Genomic DNA, 21275 nt, shown 5'->3' with positions numbered 1-21275 from the left:
CAAACACTAAAGAGCAGTGTAATTGCAGCAAAAGACACATGACAGAACAACTTTTAAACATTCTTAAAGACCACACACAGAAATTCCTAAGATGTGTTTGGTTAGTAATTTAATTGCAGTGAAAATGGAAAAAAATGCTCTTCCAGTTGGTGCAGATAAAATTATGATTTATGGCTACAGGAGGGGAAATGTATTTTCCTCCAACCCATCACTGTGATTTACTATCCGGCCCATTTACAAAGAGACTAACTGGCTGCCCATAGTTCACCTTCCAGGTCAAAGGTCAGTGTTTAGGGAGCTTTGTCTGAAGTCATAAAGATACTAAAACTCCCGGTCAAGTGTTACATGTGATTACCAGGACAGCTGTGCAGGTCAACCCAGCAGGAGCCTCTCTGTTTCCGATTGCTCTCCTGATCAGGTTGCATTTCGTCTCCCTGTCAGAGCACTTCTCATAATCGGCATGTATTTCTGCAGAATAGATACTAGTGAGCTGCTCCTATCACTGCCTCTAACAATGAACAGATGTCTCTTTTCCAAGTAAAGGGAGATAAAGATACACTCCCTCCCAGTTTGTGCTAATTGATGGTTAGACTGAGGTCAAGTGTGAACTCTCACCACACCTTCATTTTTCCTTGAGGAATTCACTACATAGAGGTTTTAATTGTTGCTTGAAACAACCATTCTATTGTGATTTGTGCTTTCTTGTGATTCACATAAAGCGAATGTAAAAATATTTGTACCTCATCTCGTGGATTACTTTCATTTTCTGCTTAATGTCCTTGCCTTCTCCTAAAATTTGAGAATTATCAGACTTGCATACAAGAACCTAACATTACAGATTGTCAAAGTCTGATTACAAGACTTGAAGAGTACTATTGCCAATAGTGACAAAAGGTGTATAAAGCCCTCTGTGGTTCCCGAGGGAGCTGTGCAAAATAGGGTAAATTATTCAGCGATGGTTGGGGCTGACGATTAAAAAAAAAAACTGGGGCTGTAGAGTTACCAAACTTTTTGTAAAACTGTTATAAAACTGTCCATTGTGAGTCGGACAATGTTGTGGGAGTGCAATGTTTCATCGATGGAGTACTCTTTTAAAGGTGTCAGTATACTTAAACTGAAGTGCTAGTCAGATGGTCGAAAAGCCCCCCCCAGAATGCTGCTTTGGACAATTATGGTAACTTTTTCAACTTATTCAATTATGGTAACTTTTTCAACTTATTCAATTATGGTACTTTTCCTTAAATTTGAACTATTAATGCATCTCGTCTCTCTCAGTGACTGTAAGCTTTTCGCCCCGCCTTTGAGTTTGAACGTTCTGCACATCTATAAACACTTTTGCCTTTAAACATGATTGGACATCATGTCTTACAAACAAGTTTGTTTAAAGCCTATTGACACCTTAAACACTGGCCTGAAGTACTACTACACTGTGTATATTAAACTGTAATTCCTTTCCATTGTCTTCTCAGTGCATTAAGACCTACAAATCTGACTGGCATGTTGTCAACTACAAGTATGAGGACTATTCTGGAGACTTTCGACAGCTTCCAAAGTAAGTCTATACTTAAAAACATCAACACTACTGTACACTATATTCACAGGTAATGTGGTGATGTGCCAAGACATTCTTATGATGGGCAAGTAAGAACAGCTACTGCATATAATTAATGGATGCCAGAGGTTTCAAACTAAAAGACACAGTGCACACAAAAGACAAACTGTCACCTTTGTGTTTCCTACTTCTGACAAAATGTAGCTGTGACACAGCAAACAAATATTTCTTATTTCCGTACGTGTTTCCTTTTTCTGATTCACTCAATAATTCGGGACTGCAGCCAGTGTGGAAACCACCCTCATTGTCTGGAGATTGTGTCATCAGCTCCAGCCTCATCCCTAAAGAATATCTATTTTACTGCCAAGATGTTAGAATATGAGTTGACAATGACCTTGACAGCATCACTGCTGCCAAATGTTCTGTCACTTGACTCATTCTGGGGAAATTAAAACAATACACCCTGACATGGATCGCCTGTTAAAAACCTCACACCATTTTCAGTTACCTTTTGGGACATTTTCATTTTCCAGCAGGCTGTATACACCTCAACATGTTTCCATGAACAGTCATGTGCTGCTTTTAAACACTTTCATTTGCCACAACGTTGCCTTTTTCTGACTCTCTCAAAACAGCCGCAAATATCCAAAATGACTTATTTAAAAATATGTCAATGTCAAAAACATAAAAATCACATAATCTCAGTCACGCCACCTCAGACCACATGTGCTATAAAGATTTGCAGAGTGAACTGAAATGACAGTGAATAAGCCATATCCATGGCAGTCAAACGTTAAACGTAAAGTGCTAAAGTGCTAACATTTAAATTACTAGCAGTAAAATGTACCTAAACATCAAAAGTAAATTATTAAGAAGAGTGTCTCTTTCCAAAGTTGTAAATGAAGATGAAATTACTATATTTTAAGTAAAGTTGCCAGAATCTCAAAATAGTACCAGTGCCGTACCAGAGTACACAGGTCCCATGACAATCTGTTGTACTTTGTGATGATGTTTTGTGTTGTTTCTGATCTTATTAATATATACATAGATGCCTGTTAAAGAGATTTAATTATTTTACAGCAAAGTATCCAGACCTGATAAACTGGCTGTGCATGTATTTGAAGTGGATGAGGACGTTGACAAAGATGAGGTGAGTCTTTGTTTGCTTCTTTTTTTTTGTCTAGACATCCATCCCTTAATATACCAAAAACCAATCTAGCCAATAAGTCAGAGTAATGAAGGGCATGTATTTGCAGTATCTATAGCACATTGGGATTATCCTGTTTCTAGACTGCATTTTGTCCTGCAAATTATTTACTTGATTAGAAACCTTGTACAGAAAAGACTGGGGTTGAATGTGTTTTATTCCAGTCTTCAGTTTTGCCTTTCCTGTATTCATTGTAGTTTAAAGAGATAAAAGGCATTTTTGATTCTAGAAGCTGAATTGAATGGAAAGAATTAAGTGTAATTAGTCTCCAAACAGCCTTCTTTGACACAGTGACATTTTTAAGCAACATTTGGACCTTTTTTATCCTTTTATAATTCATGAATGATGTAGTGGGTGTGTGTTTTTGCACAAATGAAATCAGTATCTGTTGTTTTTGGAATGGCTTGGTACAAGTGCACACTCGGATTTGACTGATATAAAGCTGTGGCTCAAATATTATTGAACACACTATAAGCTCACACTGCCTCACAAGGGCCCTCATTTATCATTCTTGCGTAGAAACAGGCGTATATGTTGGCGTAAGATTATGCTTACACTCCTCTCACCGCGTGATTTATGAAGCTGTACGTACCTTTGAAATCCAGGTGTACGCAATACGTGCCCTTGATAAATACCGCGGCTGAAAACGATCGTCATTAAAATAACACGCCGCTATATATTCAAGTTTCTGCTTCCTCCACATCCTCATTTTACGCCATGGACACACGGAAGACGGCAAAGAAGAGGAACTTCTCTGACGTGGAGATCGAGACCATCACCAGGGAAGTGGAAAGAAATAAAATTGTTTTATTTGGGAGTTTAAAGAGTGGGATTAAAGGCACCCACAAAAACAAAATATGGACCCAAATTATGACTTCTGTTCATGTCACATGTATTGGTGTGTACAATAGTGATGATGATGTGATGTGGAGTACCATTCATTCACATTAATAATTGCATGACAATTTGTAAATTCTTCTTCTTATTTTTATGATTTTTATTATTAATGACGCTTATTGTTATTTAGAAGAAGAATGTCGTTATTATTATTATTTTTATTATTTTTATTATTTAAAAGAAGAAGAATGTAATTTTTATTATTTTGTCAGTCTGAATTATTTTTTGTTCATTGAAAGCCTTTCATTACTGAACCCAGTCCGTGCGCACCTGCCGGGCCTAACCCTGAAACGTCAGGTAAAGCGCACAGGCTCCACTGGGTATTGCTGAGGCCTGAGTACAGATTTATCCTAACTGTCATCCATCATCCTGTTTAAGTGCAGTTATAGTTTTTGCGTTGATGCGGCTACAATTCCTACAATTGCGACATCAAGGGATGATCCTTACATTTTGTTTAATGCAAGATATTAATCAAACGCTGAGCAAGAAAAACATAGACAAACCAATCTCGTGTTGCTTTAGAAACATTTTATTATTCTCTTCAAAATGTCGAGAAAAGCAAAACACTGTGAATAATAATAAATAAATAACCTTAGATGGCATTTTGAATGCGCATTTGGGTGCTGACTTGTTGCTGGTTACGTGAATCTGAAGCGTGCATTTTTCCGTTTTTAGGCGATAATATCAGTGTCAGTTTGACCTGCAACTTTTTTTTGTGTCACAGCCTATTTTTGTTTGGATATACACTGAAATAAATGCAACCCCAGATAAACTACAAATGAAGGAATACAAATGCCTACAAATCAAATGCTTTGGTAAAGTCACACAAATTAAACATTGAAGTCCATGTTGCACAAAAATAAACACTGAAGTTTATAATTACTATGTTGTTTTTTTTTACAGTGGGTCATAATATATCATATCTTTTAGTTTGTCAGTGCGTTTTGTGGTGTTACACTGTAACTGTGTTACATTGTTTTTCTGCACATTTCCGCACTAACTCAAAACTTGCGTACATGTACACCACCTCCTGAGCTGGCATGGGATTTGAGCGTGCCGTACGCCAACGTCCATATTGATAAATACAAAGTCACCGTGGTTTTGGGTGTAAGCCAGGTGTACGCTGGAAATTTGGTGTATGCACTTTTCATAAATGAGGGCCAAGATGTATGAAGATGATCCTGACCTTCTCTCCTCACATGATATGTAGACATGAAACTGCACCTCCTACAGGCAACAAGATGTTATTCAGTATCAGCTGAAATACACTGTTAACACACAGAACCTTTTGGATTTTTAGAAAACAACACTACAAAGTGTCTCTTTTCCCTTTTACTGCGTGTTAGTTAATGCAGCTGTGGTTGGACATCTGTGCCCTGTCGTCAAGGGTCAGGGTCTGTCCTGCCCAGCCTCAGTCACCCTTACCCCTGACAGGACAGGACTTGCAGGACTTCAACACAAGCCATGACAAGATCCAAATCACCCTTCATTCAACACCTGCCTCTCTCTCTCTCTCTCTCTCCGGCTTCCAACTCTTTTAAACAGGGAGATTGCTTGTGCAGATGAAAGAAAAGGATTTGAACTCTGCCTCTAAAAATCCCCAGAATAAATCACAATCACATTTTTTTTGTGTGTGTATTTTGGACCATATGCAACATTTGTTGTGTGGTTTGGTTCATCTTCTCGTCGTCTGACTGTAGCTTATGCAACGGTTTGGTTTGCTGATTTTTTTGTTTTTATTATTTATATTTATCCGTCCATGACAAAGTTTTCTGGAGTAAACTGGAGTTCAGAGAGAATGAACCCAGTTGTTTGTCTGCCTCTTTGGGGACTGGTGAATGTTGTCTAGACACTGACGAGGAAAAACAGGCACTGAAGCTTTCCAGATGCTTTTTCGATCACAAGGCACACTGAAAATATCATAATTCCTGCCAGCACTTTTAAAATCCCCTTTTGCTTTATTAGACTGAGGGCAGAAGAAGAAGTGGGGCTGGACCAGGATGGAGACATCTTGAAAGGCCATTTACTCTTGTCAGTGTGTGAAACTGTCAGGGATACACTTCCTCACTGTAGTCTTTCAAAGCTGGCATGTGTGACTGTAAACGACACGTCTTCTGTTCACGCAGGGCTGATCTAAACCAGGACAGGGCTGTAGAGTTTGTCCCTCTCTCTTCTTCCTTCATTATGCCCTAATTGGTTTATTTTTACAGATAATGATAGCTGGTGGATCACGGTAGCTTTGTGTTTGTTCATGATCTTACCCACCTTTTTATATAGTATGTGTGAGATGATCGGGTCCATGTGTCATGGATGTGCTATGAAGATCAAGATGTTTATTTTGTTTAACAGTTAGTTTGTTTAATGTTCTTCTGCCTTCTTGTTTGGACTGAGACAGACCTACATTATGTTGAGCTGTGTTTCATCTCAAACCGCAACATCAAAGGTTTTCTGCACAGTGAGGGAAGTCCTCGGCAGGGTGTGTCAAAAGCATTGATGATATGATCCACTGCAAAAATATCCAAATGATGTCATGTTTGGTCTTCTTTAATCTGCCAGTGTCATTTAATACAGTATATAGATGTGTTTCTTCTGCATATTCGTTTATTTTTCCTTCGTTTATGTTTTTTGGAAACAGGTGACAAGTTTAGTGTATGGAGTCATTTGACCTATTTTTAAGTATTGCAACTTGTTTCAACATGAAAAATGTGACATCATTTCAATCCATTTGGTGTTTTGTATTCCAGTATATGGAAAACAAGATTCATAGATCACAAGGCAGTGTGTGGAGTATCTGTGTGTTTTAAGTTGTCAGATCTTGTGTCTTTGTCTCCTGCAGGATACGGCCTCCCTGGGATCCCAGAAAGGTGGGATTTCCAAACATGGCTGGCTGTATAAAGGCAACATGAACAGTGCCATCAGCGTCACCATGAGGGTGAGAAAGTGGTGACGGCCACATTTAGAACTTAAATGATTAGTCAATTAATCCGTAATTTCATTGGCAGTAAATTAAATGGCAACTGTTCCGATGGATTAACCGTTTGGCATGTTCACTTGAAAAGTGACTCAAACAGTTGCTGGCTCCAGCTTCTCAAACGTCAAAAGCACGTACTATCAGGAGAGTGTAGATTTTTGTCTTGAGTCTAATCTTTGTTTTGATTTTGATTTTTTTTATTTTGAGAGAAAATAAAGTTTACAGAAGAAAAGAGAAAAAAGCAAACATCAACAAGACAGGGGTAGGGATGGGTGTGCACGTTTCTTATTTAGTTATCCATATTGTCCTTTAATTTGATTTAGATTTAGATATGTTGTCATCATTTGCAGTGAAGGTGATCCATTTTTCCATCACAAATAATTCTCAAATAAATTCTGTTTATATATCCCATAATCACAGATCACAAATTTCCTTCATACAGCTTTACAATCTTCACTATCCTTATGCTTATGCTTCAATCCTTACTATATCCTTTTTTAAGTATGGAAAGGTTTAGGTTTGTATCAGGTTTTAGTTATTGCCTTTTTACAGGCAGGTGTCTTATTTCTGTCAGCCTAATCTTATACTGCATAATGCTGAGCGTGATATTGTTACGAACAAAACATTGCATTTTGTCTTCCAATAATTAAAAGTTGAATTTTTTTTCTTCTTTTTCGTTTCAGTCATTCAAAAGGAGGTACTTCCATCTAACGCAGCTCGGGGATGGCTCTTACAATCTGAACTTCTACAAGGATGAGAAGCCCTCCAAGGAGCCCAAAGGAACAATTTTCCTTGACTCCTGTATGGGTGTGGTTCAGGTACGCTCTAAAGTAGTCCAGTCACCACTGTCTCGAAGGCAGCGATTGTTAAACTGCAATGACCCTGGGTGACCCATTACCTGCTTTGAAAAACAGGATATCCCGTGGCCTGGTCCCTTGTGGAAATTAAAACGCCATTTACGGGGAATAAACTGACAATACGGATGTAGCAACTTCCTCTTCACAATTCTTTTCCCTGGAAATGTATTGTCCAACATGTTTGCTGTAACAGGCACAATTTCAACACAAATTTCAGTTCACAAAAACAGTGATGGACTGCTGCTGAAAAGTATCTGTGAGATCCTCTCTTGTTCATTTCCCCGAAACCTGAGCACTCCTCCTCCCCAAGGTCAGGCTTTACTGCTGACTCTCAGCTGGTGAAACAAGGTGAATGCTGAGGTCTCACTTTCATGCACTTTCCATCAGCCTCAAAATCAATGCCACGTGCAAACATCTGAGTGTAGGCCAAGACTCACTGGGTGCATTATCATCTCACTGTCATCTCAATAGATGGAAAGAACTAGATTTCACTGATGAATCATCCAGCTGGCATTAATCAGATATTTATTGTGGAATGAGAAGGTGGAGGATTTTTCTGGGACTGTCTGATTTCCATTGTGGGGAGGGGGAGAGTTAAAAGCCTAAAATGTAGAAGGAAGGAGAGGGGTTCACATGGTAATGCTTTAAGATTTTTGGAGGTTTTATCAGACTGGGTGCCGTCCCCCGAGTTCCCTGAACCTCCACACCACCCAGTTACAACCACTTTCACTCTGTTACATTCCTCTGTGGTGGAAGAAGTGAAGTAAGACTGCACCTCCTGGTTCTGTCCAGTATGGAGGGAAAAACATACAGATGCAGATTGCATTGCAGAGTTTTCTGCGCCATAATATACGTTTTTTTAATAAAATGCCACAAAATCTAGAAAGTTTATGTTCTTCTATATTTTATATCACAAAACAATTAAAAAGGTTATAAGCTTTTTGGCTTTTTCCCTTTATTATGTTATATACCTTTTTTGTGTCCACCCCAAATTGAGTTACCATCTCCCACAGAAAACACTGCTCCTGAACTGCCTGAAAACAGCTCGATTGTAGTCCAGCCTTTACTTCCGTAACCTATCTGCATCACTATGTAACACGTGCCATAATGCTCGGCTAGTGTGGCATGGCCTCAAACCAAGCTAGTTAAATACGAAATTAAAATAATGTTAGATATCGTTCAGGCAGTCAATGGACATAAAGTTATTACTGTGATGTAGAGACATTGCATAGTTGAAACTTTACATATAACTTACCTCTCTGAAACGTCTTGCTCCAGTGTAGGTTGCGAAGCTGGTTTGGGTTGTTCTGCCTGTGTTTCGGGATCAGGCTTGAACATGCACGGCTGAACCGAAGCCGTCAACTGAACTTAAGCAGCTTTGTTATGAATCACACTACCTTGCTTGTCAGGATCCGCCCTACTCTGCTTGGCTAGTAGTCCAAAAGATTGAATAGAAGTGAGATGCTTCACTCGGTAGCTGAAACGTAGCATAAAAAATTAAACCATGTAACCCTATTCTGGTACAACCCCTGAATAAAATGATGAACCTGAAAGTGAGCATTATATTACCTCTTTAACCATTTAACCCTTATTTAAAAAATGCATGAATAAAATTTTATTTAGTTTTCCTAAATAATTACTACAAAACAATGTGGCTATACTAACCAAAAAATGAAAAAATAGAATTAATAAACACACACATAAAGAAAATAAAAACAAATAAACCAAAAAAGAAAGGAATTTGTCATAGTTAGTTTTTAAACATTTAAGATTCTCAGTTAGGGAAACCTGTTGAGGACCATTTGTGTTCAAAGGGGTACGCACTATTGTACATTTACCAGACGCTGACATTTCTTGCTGTGGGTCACGGGTTCATGTGGGATTCCCGCGGAATGGGAGTCAGTTTCACTGTATATCATGGGAATGGAATGGGACAGGGAAAAAAGTCAAGGGAGGGAGCAGGACTGGAATTATAGATAAGTTTTTAAATTCAAATATGCAGTTATAAATGAATAAACACTATTTTCTGATCGGAACGGGATAGGGCCGGAGTCATTCTTTCTCGATTTGGACAGAACAGGAGTATTTTTGTGGGATTGGGATGCGACAGGAATGAAAATCCACTTCTGTGTCATCCTCTAACATATATCTCATTCCTTAATCTACAGACCAGCTGTGTAGACAATCAGATGTGTACACTTACTGTACATACAAAATCTGGATTGATGCTGTGATGACCACTCAACCAGAGGACAGGTGTACTGTATGCTGAACCGCTGAGGCTTTAACTGCAACATCTAATATCACAGCTGGACTCTGACCGACACTGGATTTTATAAAGACACATAACATGCGTAAACAGTGTAGATGCGAAATACTCTAATTTATTCTCTTATTCTAAAAAAAACTCGGACCAAAACACGCTCTGGGCAGGTTCAAATTAAGGAGATGGCCTAAAAATATTTTGTGCTTTAGTTGGTTATACAGTGATTATAATACAGAGCCTGCACTTTAATCAGTAAACCATTCTGTTGGCGATTAAACTACTGCTAAAGGGCACTACTGTAATTCACCAGCATTGCAAAGCCCCTTGTATACCATATATAGCTAAGGGGTGTGCTGCTCTGTTGAAGTCACAAAGATCATGTGACTTAAACTCAACCAGCAGAAACTGCTCTGTAAGTGGGACTGCAGATGTTTAACTCTGCAGCTGTAATGGCATGTGGAGTGACATCATACTGAGCCTCAAGCTGCTCCTGCACTTTGTTAAGCCGCCAACGTATGCTCAAATACACAAAGCATTTGCCACAAATGAATGAGGTGACCGGCGGTCCCTGTGGGTTATCAAGGAGCAAAAGGGCTCAAAAATGTAAACTGATAATTGTGGTTTAAGGATTTATTTTCTCTTCTCTAATTTTGACTGGATTGTCTGCTCCTTTCCCCAAGGATGAGTGCAGAAAATTGAAAGCTGGTCCTCCTACCTATCAGATGATTAAGTCTGTTTATTAAGATACCAGTTTTATTCCCCCTTTCCATGTTTACTCAGCCAGTCTGCTGATAATGAGACTCCCTCCCAATCACTCCCACTCCACTGTTTCAACATTGCAGACAAGCTACAGTGATAACTACTGCACACTGACAATAATGAGATGAATAAACTGTTCCTCTAAAGAAACACTGCTTGAATTCTTTATTAAAATGTTTCAGCAAGTTGCTTTGTCACAGACAAACTGTGGCTGAATCAGCAGTTATAGGTTCTGAATTGGCTATAACAGAAAAAGGCTAAAGCCCAAATTGCACAATTTGGAGGTCATAGTTCGGCTCTACAGATCCAGCTCATTTTCTGTTGGCTTCACTCAGCAGCTCCATCTCACTTTAGAAAGTCTCTGCTGTGGTCCTGGCAGAGCTGGAGGCTTTGTTACGCAGATGGAAATACTCTGTCCCTCCCTAACTCACATTGTCCATTTGCTTTCTGTGGCAGTTAAATTAAATCTGGGTTTAGCTTTCCATCTTCTTCCAAAACAGTGACTCATTTAGTAAATCTTTAGAGCTAAATCGTGTAATTTTAGTCCAATATATTGTAATTTACTTTTTACTTTGCATACACATGCTGTATATAGACATGTTGTACTGTATGTGTGTACTTCATGTATATAAAGTAACCTATTACATGAATCATTCAGTATTTTTATAGATATTTATATGCACACTATAGTTAAATGTTTATGTATACCTATCTTTCTTCAGCTTTGTTGTACTCGATTTAAGCTGTATGTCTAGTTCTGTCTTCCTGTAGATTGTGTGTAAGTACACTGTGAGCAACTTAAAACTGGAGTCAAATACCTTGTAGTTGTACACATACTTGGCCAATAAAGCTGATTATGATACACGTCCGTGTTTCTGCGGGGTCAAACAGCATAATACAAGAAAGTAAGTGTGAAGGTAGAATCAAAGGAAAGCAAGCTATGATTTAGATCACAAAACTGTCTTCTGGTGAGCTGGCAGTTGTTAGATGTTAGCTTTGGATAGTGAGATGAAACATTCCTTCAGCCCTGCCATGTCCACAGTTGGGTATTTGATTTGATTTTTAAATGTGAAAAACTAAACTTGGTCAATCAGTCATTCAATCCCAGATACCAACATACTTGGCAAACATGACACCTCCTGCTTTTCAATAACAAAAAGGCTTTGTTCTGATTTTTTTGTGTTGCACACTTGAAGTTTGACTCTTTATATAATGCATATTGTTTTTTTCTCCCCTTTTCTCTTCTTTCCTGATCTTATCTAATCTCCTCCTGCGTTGTGGCGGCAGAGCAACAAGGTTCGGCGGTTTGCTTTCGAGCTGAAGATGCAGGATAAGAGCACCTACCTGCTGGCCGCTGACAGTGAAGGAGAGATGGAGGATTGGATCAACACGCTCAAAAAGATCTTGCACAGCAGCTTTGAGATTGCCATGCAGGAGAAGAGGAATGGAGACATTCATGATGGTCTGTGTGTGTGTGTGTGTTTTTTGTTTCTCCATCCATATTTTTTTCAGCACCTGAAGGAACACAAATGTGAAACAGAATATTATTTTGTGTTTGTCCTCTCAAAGTATTATCCAGCTTCATGATCAGAAATTATTTATGTTTTTCATCATCTTTGCATAAACGTCCATGGTTTAATTAAGAAATCTCTTTTGGGGACTGAAATGTGTCAGCTTTTGTTTGGTCACACTGGCCAAATTGTGTGTCCCTGAGCAAGAAACTTAATCTGCAACCATAATGATAATCAATTAATCTTTTGTGAAAAAAACTGTTTTCTGATTTCCTTACTCTCCTGGGGTAATATCTATAATATAGTAAAGGTAATATCTTTGAATTTTTTGAACTGTTGGTCAGACAAAACAGGACGAGGGAAGACACCACTTCGGGAAATTGTGATGGACATTTTTTACTATTGTCCGACAGTATAATCATCAACAAGCATTTGATACAACTTAATTAATACAGTTGATTATAGAAGCTATAATGGTGAGTAAGATGAATAATGCCTTCAGTTATTATATCCAAAATGATAATCAAACATACTTGCATTGTGCACTGTATCTATACTGTATGTACCTGAGGATGTTTAATGAGACATTGTTCATTCACACCAGCATCCTCTCCCGTCCCTGTAGTGTTAGTCTATGGCGATGTGATACCAGACCACCCAGGCTTTTAATACTCACCTCCTGTTTCATAGGAGGCTTAGCCATGGAGGAAAGAGGTCTAATGCCTCTGCACAAAACACTCCGCTAATCTTCCGTAACTCCTTAATCACGCTGTGCTTCAAATATGCCATTGAGACCTGCAGTATCTCCATCTCAATCGTGGCTGATTCCTGTACAATTGAATTACTGTTTACCAAACTTTCACATGTCAGTAAGTGATTAAGGAGGTTTTATAACACAAGGGGGTTTTGTTTATGCTCTGCGATCTTTGGCCTACGTCCAACGATTTCTTGTATGTTCCTCTAGATGATGATCTTGGAAAGTCAGACAGTTCCTCTGGCAGTATGGACAGCTTTCAGGTAGGTCACACTGACTCGGCTGGGCGCTCATAAATTCAGTACATCATCACATGGAGTTTTCAGCATTAAATCTCTGCTCATTGAAGACGTTACGAAGAGTGGCCTCTTTTGCCACAAACATGTGGCTTGAATTTAGATTTAAGAGTTTCTGGTTACACACCTAATTTCTCTGTAATTCATTTGTGTTTGTAAATCTGATCTGATGTTAAATGCAGACCTGTTGTCATGTACTTTCCACAGTGTAACTCTTACATTATATATGCCCTATTGGTATATGTATTATATGGGTTTCCTACAAAAGAAATCTTTTAAAGATGCACCCAACAACAGTCTCCGTGAGATATCCAGTGGTGGAAAAAGCTGACAATTGCTTTGACATAATGACACCTGCATCTGAGTTTAAAAGATTTTTAAGGATAGAAACATCTGTGTTTTTTAAATGATTTACCAACTGATGACTTTGTTGTTTGTTCCCCCAGAAATGGATATTTAGTGTTTTAGAATAAAGTTTTTCATGCTGTTGGAGCCCCGAGTGCTATGAAACAGTAAATCCATATGTGCATGGAAACTGGTGGTAACAGTTAATTGGGAAACAGTTTGACAGGTTACAGAGCTGCACTGAAATGTATGCTGGTACCACCTGACTCTCACCACTGAGCCTGTCTGCTCAGCCTGTAAAATATGAAGCCTCATTTCCAGATGGGCGCAAATGACAAAGAAATGTTCCAATAATAAAACCAACTGACTGGAAATCTCTCAGACGAGGCTTCTGGCGTTTTAGACAGGTTGTGTTTTAAATCCATTTAGGAAATGCCTTTCTTCTCCTCAGAGTGCAAGAGATATAGAGTCTAGGATGAGGAACGAGACCAGACTGAAGCTGTTCACCCTGGACCCTGACACACAGGTAATAAAGTGTAAAACACATTTAAGTTCACTTAATCCTACATGGTAATAAAATCCAACTTAACACTGCCTATTGAAATATAATACCTTCCGTTGTACTGTCTTTTAGAAGCTAGATTTTTCAGGAATAGAGCCCGATGTCAAGCAGTTTGAGGAGAAGTTTGGCAAGCGGGTTCTGGTGAACTGCAATGACCTCTCATTCAATCTGCAAAGCTGTGTGGCCGAGAACGAGGAAGGACCAACAACAAACGTGAGACTGATCTTTTTCTGGTCACAAAAAGCCCTAAATAATACAAATTTCATTATCTGGCTGACTAAAGACGGATAAGATGGTTTGTGAGAGCGGCCGGATGGACTCTCCTCATTATTTGAGCCACAGAAGGACTCATGTTGGCATAGTAACCAGGCTACATGCTCAGTAATGTCAAACAATCTGTATAATGGGGTCTGATGTCCTGCTGATCCCCCACAACAGAAACTGTCTATTAAAGACTCAACATGTCACGTCTCCACAGAGACACTGACATGAAACACACATGCAGAGCAGATACTTTGAAGCGTGTTCAACCAGCTCCCTCCACTGAAATTTTAATGGAATAGCTACTAGCTGTTCAAATGATAGGGGTGCACCACTCCAAATTTTTCTTGATCGTGATAGCACATTTCAACAACAAGGCAACTCAAAGTGCTTTACATAAAACATAAAAGCAACATAGGGAAATGTAAAAATACATTTAAATACAATTTAAAATAGTTAATAGATGTAGATATTAATCAAAAGACCAAAATTTTATTTAATAAAGGCAGGGGGAAAAGAAGTCTTCAGCCTTTATTTAAAAGAATGGAGAGTTGCAGCAGATCTGCAGTTTTCTGCGAGTTTGCTCCAGATAATATGGAGCCTAAAAAATGAACACTGCTTCTCCACGTTTAGTTTTCACTCTGGGGACAGAAAGCAGACCTGTTCCAGACAACGTTAGAGGTCCGGAGGATTCATAACATAGCAGAAGATCAGAAATGTATTTTGGCCCCAAACCATTCAGTGCTTTAAAAACCAACAGCAATATTTTAAAATCAAACAGACAGGAAGCCAATGTAAAGAACTGGAGTGATGTGATCCACTTTTTTGGTCTTAGTGGGGACTCAAGCAGCAGAGTTCTGAATCAGCTGCAGCTGTCTCATGAATGTTTTGTGAGAAAAATTTAATTAAAGTTTGTGTACCTCACTGTGAGGAAATCATTGGAATAATTTTTACGTGAGGGAACATGATGCCAGGTCCAGTGTATCCAATCGGTGCAGTCATTAAACGTTTACTTTGCCCCAGTCCAGAAGTAGTTGTTGTTATGCAGTGATATGGTGTCCTGATTATGCAGAGTGGTTGACAAAATGTGAAATAAATGCACATTTGCAAGAATCATCAGCTTCATTTGTCTAATACAGAATTTTTATTCTTCTCCTTCTCCAGGTGGAGCCATTTTATGTCACACTGTCACTGTTTGACATCCAGAACGGCAGAAAGATCTCCTCTGACTTCCACGTGGACTTAAACCACTCGTCCGTAAGGGGCATGGTGCCCAATAACACCAGTCAGTATATGAACGGGGGAGGGGACACCCACCCTGAGGGGCAACGGTTGGTCCACGGGGTGCCAGAGACAGCCATGCAGTATCCAAGACAGGTAAGTCAAAACAAATTTAAAATAAAAGCAAACTTTAAAAAAAGACTGTAAAGCTGTAATGTACATGGTGGTGCTTTGAGCAAAATGTCAACAATGTCTAGTTTAGTTTGTTAGCACACAACAAACATTTGCTAACTAGCACTAAACCCAAAGTACAGCTGAGGCTGATGGAGATGTCATTGGTTTTAATTGTGTTGTGTCATAAACCATTTGGACACACTCAAATGTCGACGTAATGATGGCACTAGAGGAAAAGTCAGAAATTCACCAAAGTGATTACATGAACGTGTAAAATTTCATGACAATCAGTTCAACAGTTGTTGAGACATTTTACTGGTGGCGGTAGAGGAAAAGTCAGGGGATCAACAAAGTCATTAGGATTCATCCTCTGGAGAATATGAATGTACAAAATTTTGATATTTCGACCTGGATTTAGTGATGTACTAGCAGCCAGACAAATGTTGCCTTCTCTAGCGTGGCTAAAAATCAATATGCTTGCTCAACAACTCCCCAACCAAAATGTGCTTTCAATTCATATGTAAAATACATATTTAACATCGAAGAAGTTCTAACATTTCTATTGTCTCCACAGGGAGTGTTCTCGGTAACATGCCCCCACCCAGACATCTTCCTGGTAGCTCGCATAGAGAAGGTGCTTCAGGGGGGAATCAACCACTGTGCCGAGCCGTACATGAAGAGTTCAGACTCCACCAAGGTACTGACCCACACACAAACTTTCATCACGATCCTCCTCGCAAGGCAGTAATGTTCCCCTGCACTCAGCAGATTCCAGATTATTCCACATTATACACAGATAATCATTCTGTTTTTTTAGTGCTGACCAGTTGCACAGACTCTCAACAGAAGCATTGACTTTGGCTGTACAAGTGTGGTTGTGCACCCTGAAGGGGCCGCGGTTGGTAGTAATGTGATTAAGGCGAGAAAACAAGTGAAATGTTCTTTCATATGTGTATATCTGAGAACCTGTTGGCATATCTGTGTGTTATTTCTGAGTGTGTGTGTGTGTGTGGCATGTTATCAAGACTTATCTGTATGTATCTGTGCTGGGACTGGCAGCATGCTGAATATGTTACAGTGCTCCAGGGCTGAGACCAACTTTGATGAAGCTCAAATAACACTTTGGTCCTGTTTTCCACTAGGTGGCACAGAAGGTCCTGAAAAACGCCAAACTGGCATGCAGCCGGTTAGGCCAGTACAGGATGCCTTTTGCCTGGGCAGCAAGGTACTTTTAATCTATTCTTTTTACCAGCAGTGTATGGTGCAGTCTTTCAGGAAGGACAGTTTAAGTGATTTAAACACAAAATCACATATCATAATAACATACAATTTAACCTACATGGAGAGGAAATGAAGCAACAACATTTATTTTTGCTCTCAAAAATAATTATTTGCATTGTGCTATTATGAACTGGTTTTCAGTTTTTCTTTAATGTACATGGATTACAATCCACTAGTCCACAGCTATCACTTTGTGCTCCATTAGCCAAAGACCAACACAAAAACAGGGTTCACTATATGGATTAATTAAATAAAATGTATTCACTTAAGGTGTAACATCAATTTATTCCATATACCTTTATATAGGTGTAAATTGAACATCAGTTTGATTGAAAAATTAATAGATAAATCAACTGGAGATAATTATTAGTTTCAGCCCCGTACTGTAAATTTTCTTCCTTTTTCCAATGACACATTATCTATCAAGTACTTTTGCTCATTCAAACAGGGACGTGGACGGGTTCAGGACAAGAGAAATGTCCCTGACTCTTCTTTACTTCCTTGCAGGCCTTTGTTCAAAGATGCTTCAGGGACACTTGACAAAAGCGCTCGTTTCTCAGCTCTGTACAGACAGGACAGCAACAAGCTATCCAATGACGATATGCTCAAACTGCTGGCTGATTTCAGAAAGTTAGTAATACTTTTACTGTACTTTGTGTTACACATTGTCCGAGTAGTTTTGCAAAGTTTTGTTCTGGAAAGAAAAATATGGAAAATATGTCCCTATAGGTCAGTTTTGAAAATAAGATGTTGTATATATACCATTTGTCTCTGCTTATTCTAGTCTTTGGTAGACGATAGCAAAGGCCCTGACTTTAGTTTATTTTCCTTTCTATAGGCCAGAGAAGATGGCCAAGCTGCCTGTAATCCTGGGAAACCTCGACATTACCATTGACAATGTAGCCCCTGACTTGACAAGTAAGGCCTTTAAATTAGCTCCATGCAGCCAACATGAGACATGAAAGCTGTTCCTGCTCAGACCAGATCGGTCACGTTGTCTGCAGGCTGTTTATTTGGTCTCCCTCCCTCCTGCTTCTGTATATAGATTGTGTTACCTCATCCTACATTCCTGTGAAGCAGTTTGATGTTAGTGAGAAGACCAACATCTTCTTTGAAGTGGAGGAGTTTGTGCCGTGCATAGCCAAATGTTCTCAGCCTTTCACCATCTACAACAATCACCTCTATGTCTACCCGAAGCACTTGAAGTACGACAGCCAAAAGTCATTTGCAAAGGTATCGCAAACATTATTGTAAAGTGTTACTCTGCAGGTTAATTTGACACAGGAGGAGGAATTATAATGAATTTGTCCTCTATAAATGGCTTAAATGTTTCTCATGTCATGCAGTAAACATTGTAACTGGAAATATTCTCCAGCTTTATCCAGCAAAGACGATCTTATATGGTCTGAAGCTATATCACTTTTCTCTCATAGTGTGTCTAACTGGGTCGGTTTTGCTCGTTGTGTCTGTCCACAGGCTAGGAACCTAGCTGTCTGCATTGAGTTCAAGGACTCAGACGAGGAAGAGGCTGTTTCACTGAAGGTAAACTCAAATGTGTTCTGGAAGTGCTTCTAAATCCCCCAAAGGACGGCCCCTCACATCACAGGAACTAACTAATTATTTATCATTTCACAGTGCATCTATGGCAGACCTGGGGGGCCTTTGTTTACCAAAAATGCCTTTGCTGCAGTATTACATCACCAGCACAACCCCGAATTCTACGATGAGGTACGACACGTGCCAAATGTCTTCAAATAGAGGATACGTATAACTCAGCATCATGTGTAAGTCAATACAATGAATGACTAAATGTTTGTTCTTATTACATAGTTTAAGATTGAGCTGCCAACCCAGCTCCACGAGAAACATCATCTGCTCTTCACCTTCTATCATGTCAGCTGTGATAGCAACAGCAAGGCCAGCACCAAAAAGAGAGACCTGGTTGAGATTCAAGGTGACACATTGCAACACTGCAAATCCATAAACATATAGATTCCACAATCATATTATTTTAGTTTGACTTTTGACTCTGTGTGTATATTTTACTGGCTTGACGCATCAGGCTCTTAGCTGACTATCTGTCCTTCTGTCTCCTCTCTTAGTGGGTTATGCCTGGCTACCCCTGCTGAAGGATGGCCGTGTGATCATGAATGAGAGTCAGATCCCTGTGGCTGCCAACCTGCCAGCTGGGTACCTTAACTGTCAGGAGGGCGGCAGCAAGGTACTGTAGAGTACATCCTCATGTTGTTAAACAGTGATGGTTTGGCCTCATCACCTGCTGATTAATGTGCACACTATTACATTTGTGAATATGTTTTGGAGATACCAAACCAAAAGCCACAACCCAATATTAATACATTAAATGTATTATTTACCTACACTATGTAAAATTAATATTAGTGGGATATGCGAATCTGCAACTTCTGTATAGATATTAAAAATATTTACTAAATTATTGAGCAATGGATTGTTGCTTTTTGTTTGAATTAAACAGCATTCAGGTCCTGAAGTCAAATGGGTCGATGGAGGCAAGCCTTTATTTAAGGTGTCTGCTCACCTCGTGTCTACTGTCTACACTCAGGTTAGTTTTAATTTTTAACAAACTGTGAGTGTAGTAACATTTTTTTCCTTTCTTTTTTTTGTCACATCTGAATTTGTGCTGTGATTTCATGAAGAAGCAGCTTCATGGGATCAACATCTGGATTCAGACCTTCTTTGTGTCTCTCATAGGATCAACATTTGCACAATTTCTTTCATCACTGTCAGAGTGCTGCATCTGCTCCCCAGTTGTCAGGAGGAGAACTGGTCAAATACCTGAAGGTAAAACAAAGAGTATAAAAACTAGGGATTTTGTACAAATACTGAATTAAATACTGATAAATACGCCAATTAATTATATAAAATGTTTTTTAGTTAATTTGTTAAAATTGTATATAAGTTCAGTAATTATAATTTATATTCATTTGAAATTGTTTATTTCTAACAAAATGTGTAGACCTTAGGTTTTACAGGTGTTGTTGTCTTCTAACTAAATTCATTGGCTGGTAATGGCTGTACGTGCTTGAGAGAAAGTTCAGGGAGACTGTTAAAGCTGCACTGAGTAATTTTTAATTGACAATGTTGACATACAATCTACATTTCTATGTTGACATATACTGCATGACTATGCACATGCTCTGCAAGGATCGAGGATTGGGAATTTAGTCTGAACAAAATGACATTTAATACTTTTTTTTGATACCTAAAGGGAAATGTCAGACATGTTAAAGTCAGACACTTCTCTATGTTAACTTGCAAGTTAACCATAGCTCATTCTCACTGTCACACTTGGTTGGGGCTAAATCGCATGGAGATTAATGTTCTACTTTATGCTGTAGTTTGCCAACAGCACATTCTTCTGGACAGTTTGTGCAGGGCTTTTTATATTGCTGTTTATACAGAATTGTACCTTACCTGCAAAGATTAGGCCGATACCAGTAAATCTGTCAAATGTCTACCATTAGAATGATTATTTTTCCTTTTTTCTGAGGTACTGGTAGCTCAGTTATCACTTCTTCCATTGTGTTCCAGTTCATGGAAATCTCGCTTCACTCTTCCCCTATTGACATGGAGCACTAAAACACTTGGTCCAATTCATCTCTTGGGTTCTAATGTAAACACGTCACTGAACATGAACAATAGCCAGAGGGTCAAACAGCAGGTCAACCGTGCTGACTGGCAGCACGCCAAATGACTTGGCAGGGCTTGTGTTAGTCTCCTGTACACAGGCAATGATGCAGTACACTCTGCCATGTTCCAAACAACCAAAGCACAAGGTGTTGGTGATTAGCACAATGTTGTTCTCTCATGTCCTCCTGATGTTGTAGTTTCTTCACACGTTATAATTTATTGCCTTCTGTGCTATTTGTTTGAGTAGCGAAGAGCTATGTAGTCAAAGTCTACACAAACATATCTCTGTGATGTGTTTACCCTCAGAGTTTGCATGCCATGGAGAGTCATGTGATGATCAAGTTCCTGCCCACCACCCTGAATCAGCTGTTTAGGGTGCTAACCAGTGCCACCCAAGAGGACGTGGCAGTCAACGTCACCAGGCAAGTCTCCCAGAGACAACCCTTGACCTAACAACAGTTTAAAATTCAATTCATTTAATGTAAATTATGATAAAATTGAAATATCATAATACAGCTATTTTTAATGATGATTTATATATTATGCCTGCTGAAGTTCTTATGTCCGAAATGTGAATGACAGTGTGCAAGATATTTTAGTTAGTTCCCTGTCATAAAGAGATTTGGATCCTTGCTGGTGTGCAAGAACTTTGCAGTAATTATTTAAAATGATATTAAATATGGGTGGTGTTG

At 39.1% G+C, this 21275-nt stretch overlaps 1 protein-coding gene across 13 annotated transcripts in view; it reads left to right on the top strand.

The window, feature by feature from the left end:
- Positions 1-21275, top strand: part of zmp:0000001200 (dedicator of cytokinesis protein 9) — an 86996-nt gene that overhangs the window by 46848 nt on the left and 18873 nt on the right. For 9 of the 13 annotated variants that reach the window (XM_038720575.1, XM_038720572.1, XM_038720577.1 and 6 more), the window contains exons 4-24: positions 1470-1552; positions 2633-2702; positions 6493-6588; positions 7311-7445; positions 11797-11971; positions 12985-13037; positions 13867-13941; positions 14050-14190; positions 15403-15615; positions 16208-16330; positions 16776-16858; positions 17422-17544; positions 17753-17832; positions 17960-18147; positions 18391-18456; positions 18550-18642; positions 18745-18868; positions 19017-19135; positions 19409-19495; positions 19645-19734; positions 20890-21005. In XM_038720575.1, the coding sequence (XP_038576503.1) occupies positions 1470-1552; positions 2633-2702; positions 6493-6588; positions 7311-7445; positions 11797-11971; positions 12985-13037; positions 13867-13941; positions 14050-14190; positions 15403-15615; positions 16208-16330; positions 16776-16858; positions 17422-17544; positions 17753-17832; positions 17960-18147; positions 18391-18456; positions 18550-18642; positions 18745-18868; positions 19017-19135; positions 19409-19495; positions 19645-19734; positions 20890-21005 (2333 nt within the window). Of the gene's footprint in view, positions 1-1469; positions 1553-2632; positions 2703-6492; positions 6589-7310; positions 7446-11793; positions 11972-12984; positions 13038-13866; positions 13942-14049; positions 14191-15402; positions 15616-16207; positions 16331-16775; positions 16859-17421; positions 17545-17752; positions 17833-17959; positions 18148-18390; positions 18457-18549; positions 18643-18744; positions 18869-19016; positions 19136-19408; positions 19496-19644; positions 19735-20889; positions 21006-21275 lie in introns of all 13 variants that reach the window. The other 4 variants (XM_038720568.1, XM_038720569.1, XM_038720563.1 and 1 more) reach the window with 1 other exon arrangement.

This window comes from Micropterus salmoides, unplaced genomic scaffold (genome assembly GCF_014851395.1).
Source record: "Micropterus salmoides isolate LMB-PRFRI ecotype aquatic unplaced genomic scaffold, ASM1485139v1 Ms_hic_scaffold_15, whole genome shotgun sequence".
NCBI lineage: Eukaryota > Metazoa > Chordata > Actinopteri > Centrarchiformes > Centrarchidae > Micropterus > Micropterus salmoides.
Note: the sequence above shows the minus strand (reverse complement) of the source record. Positions and strands in the feature narration are given on the sequence as shown.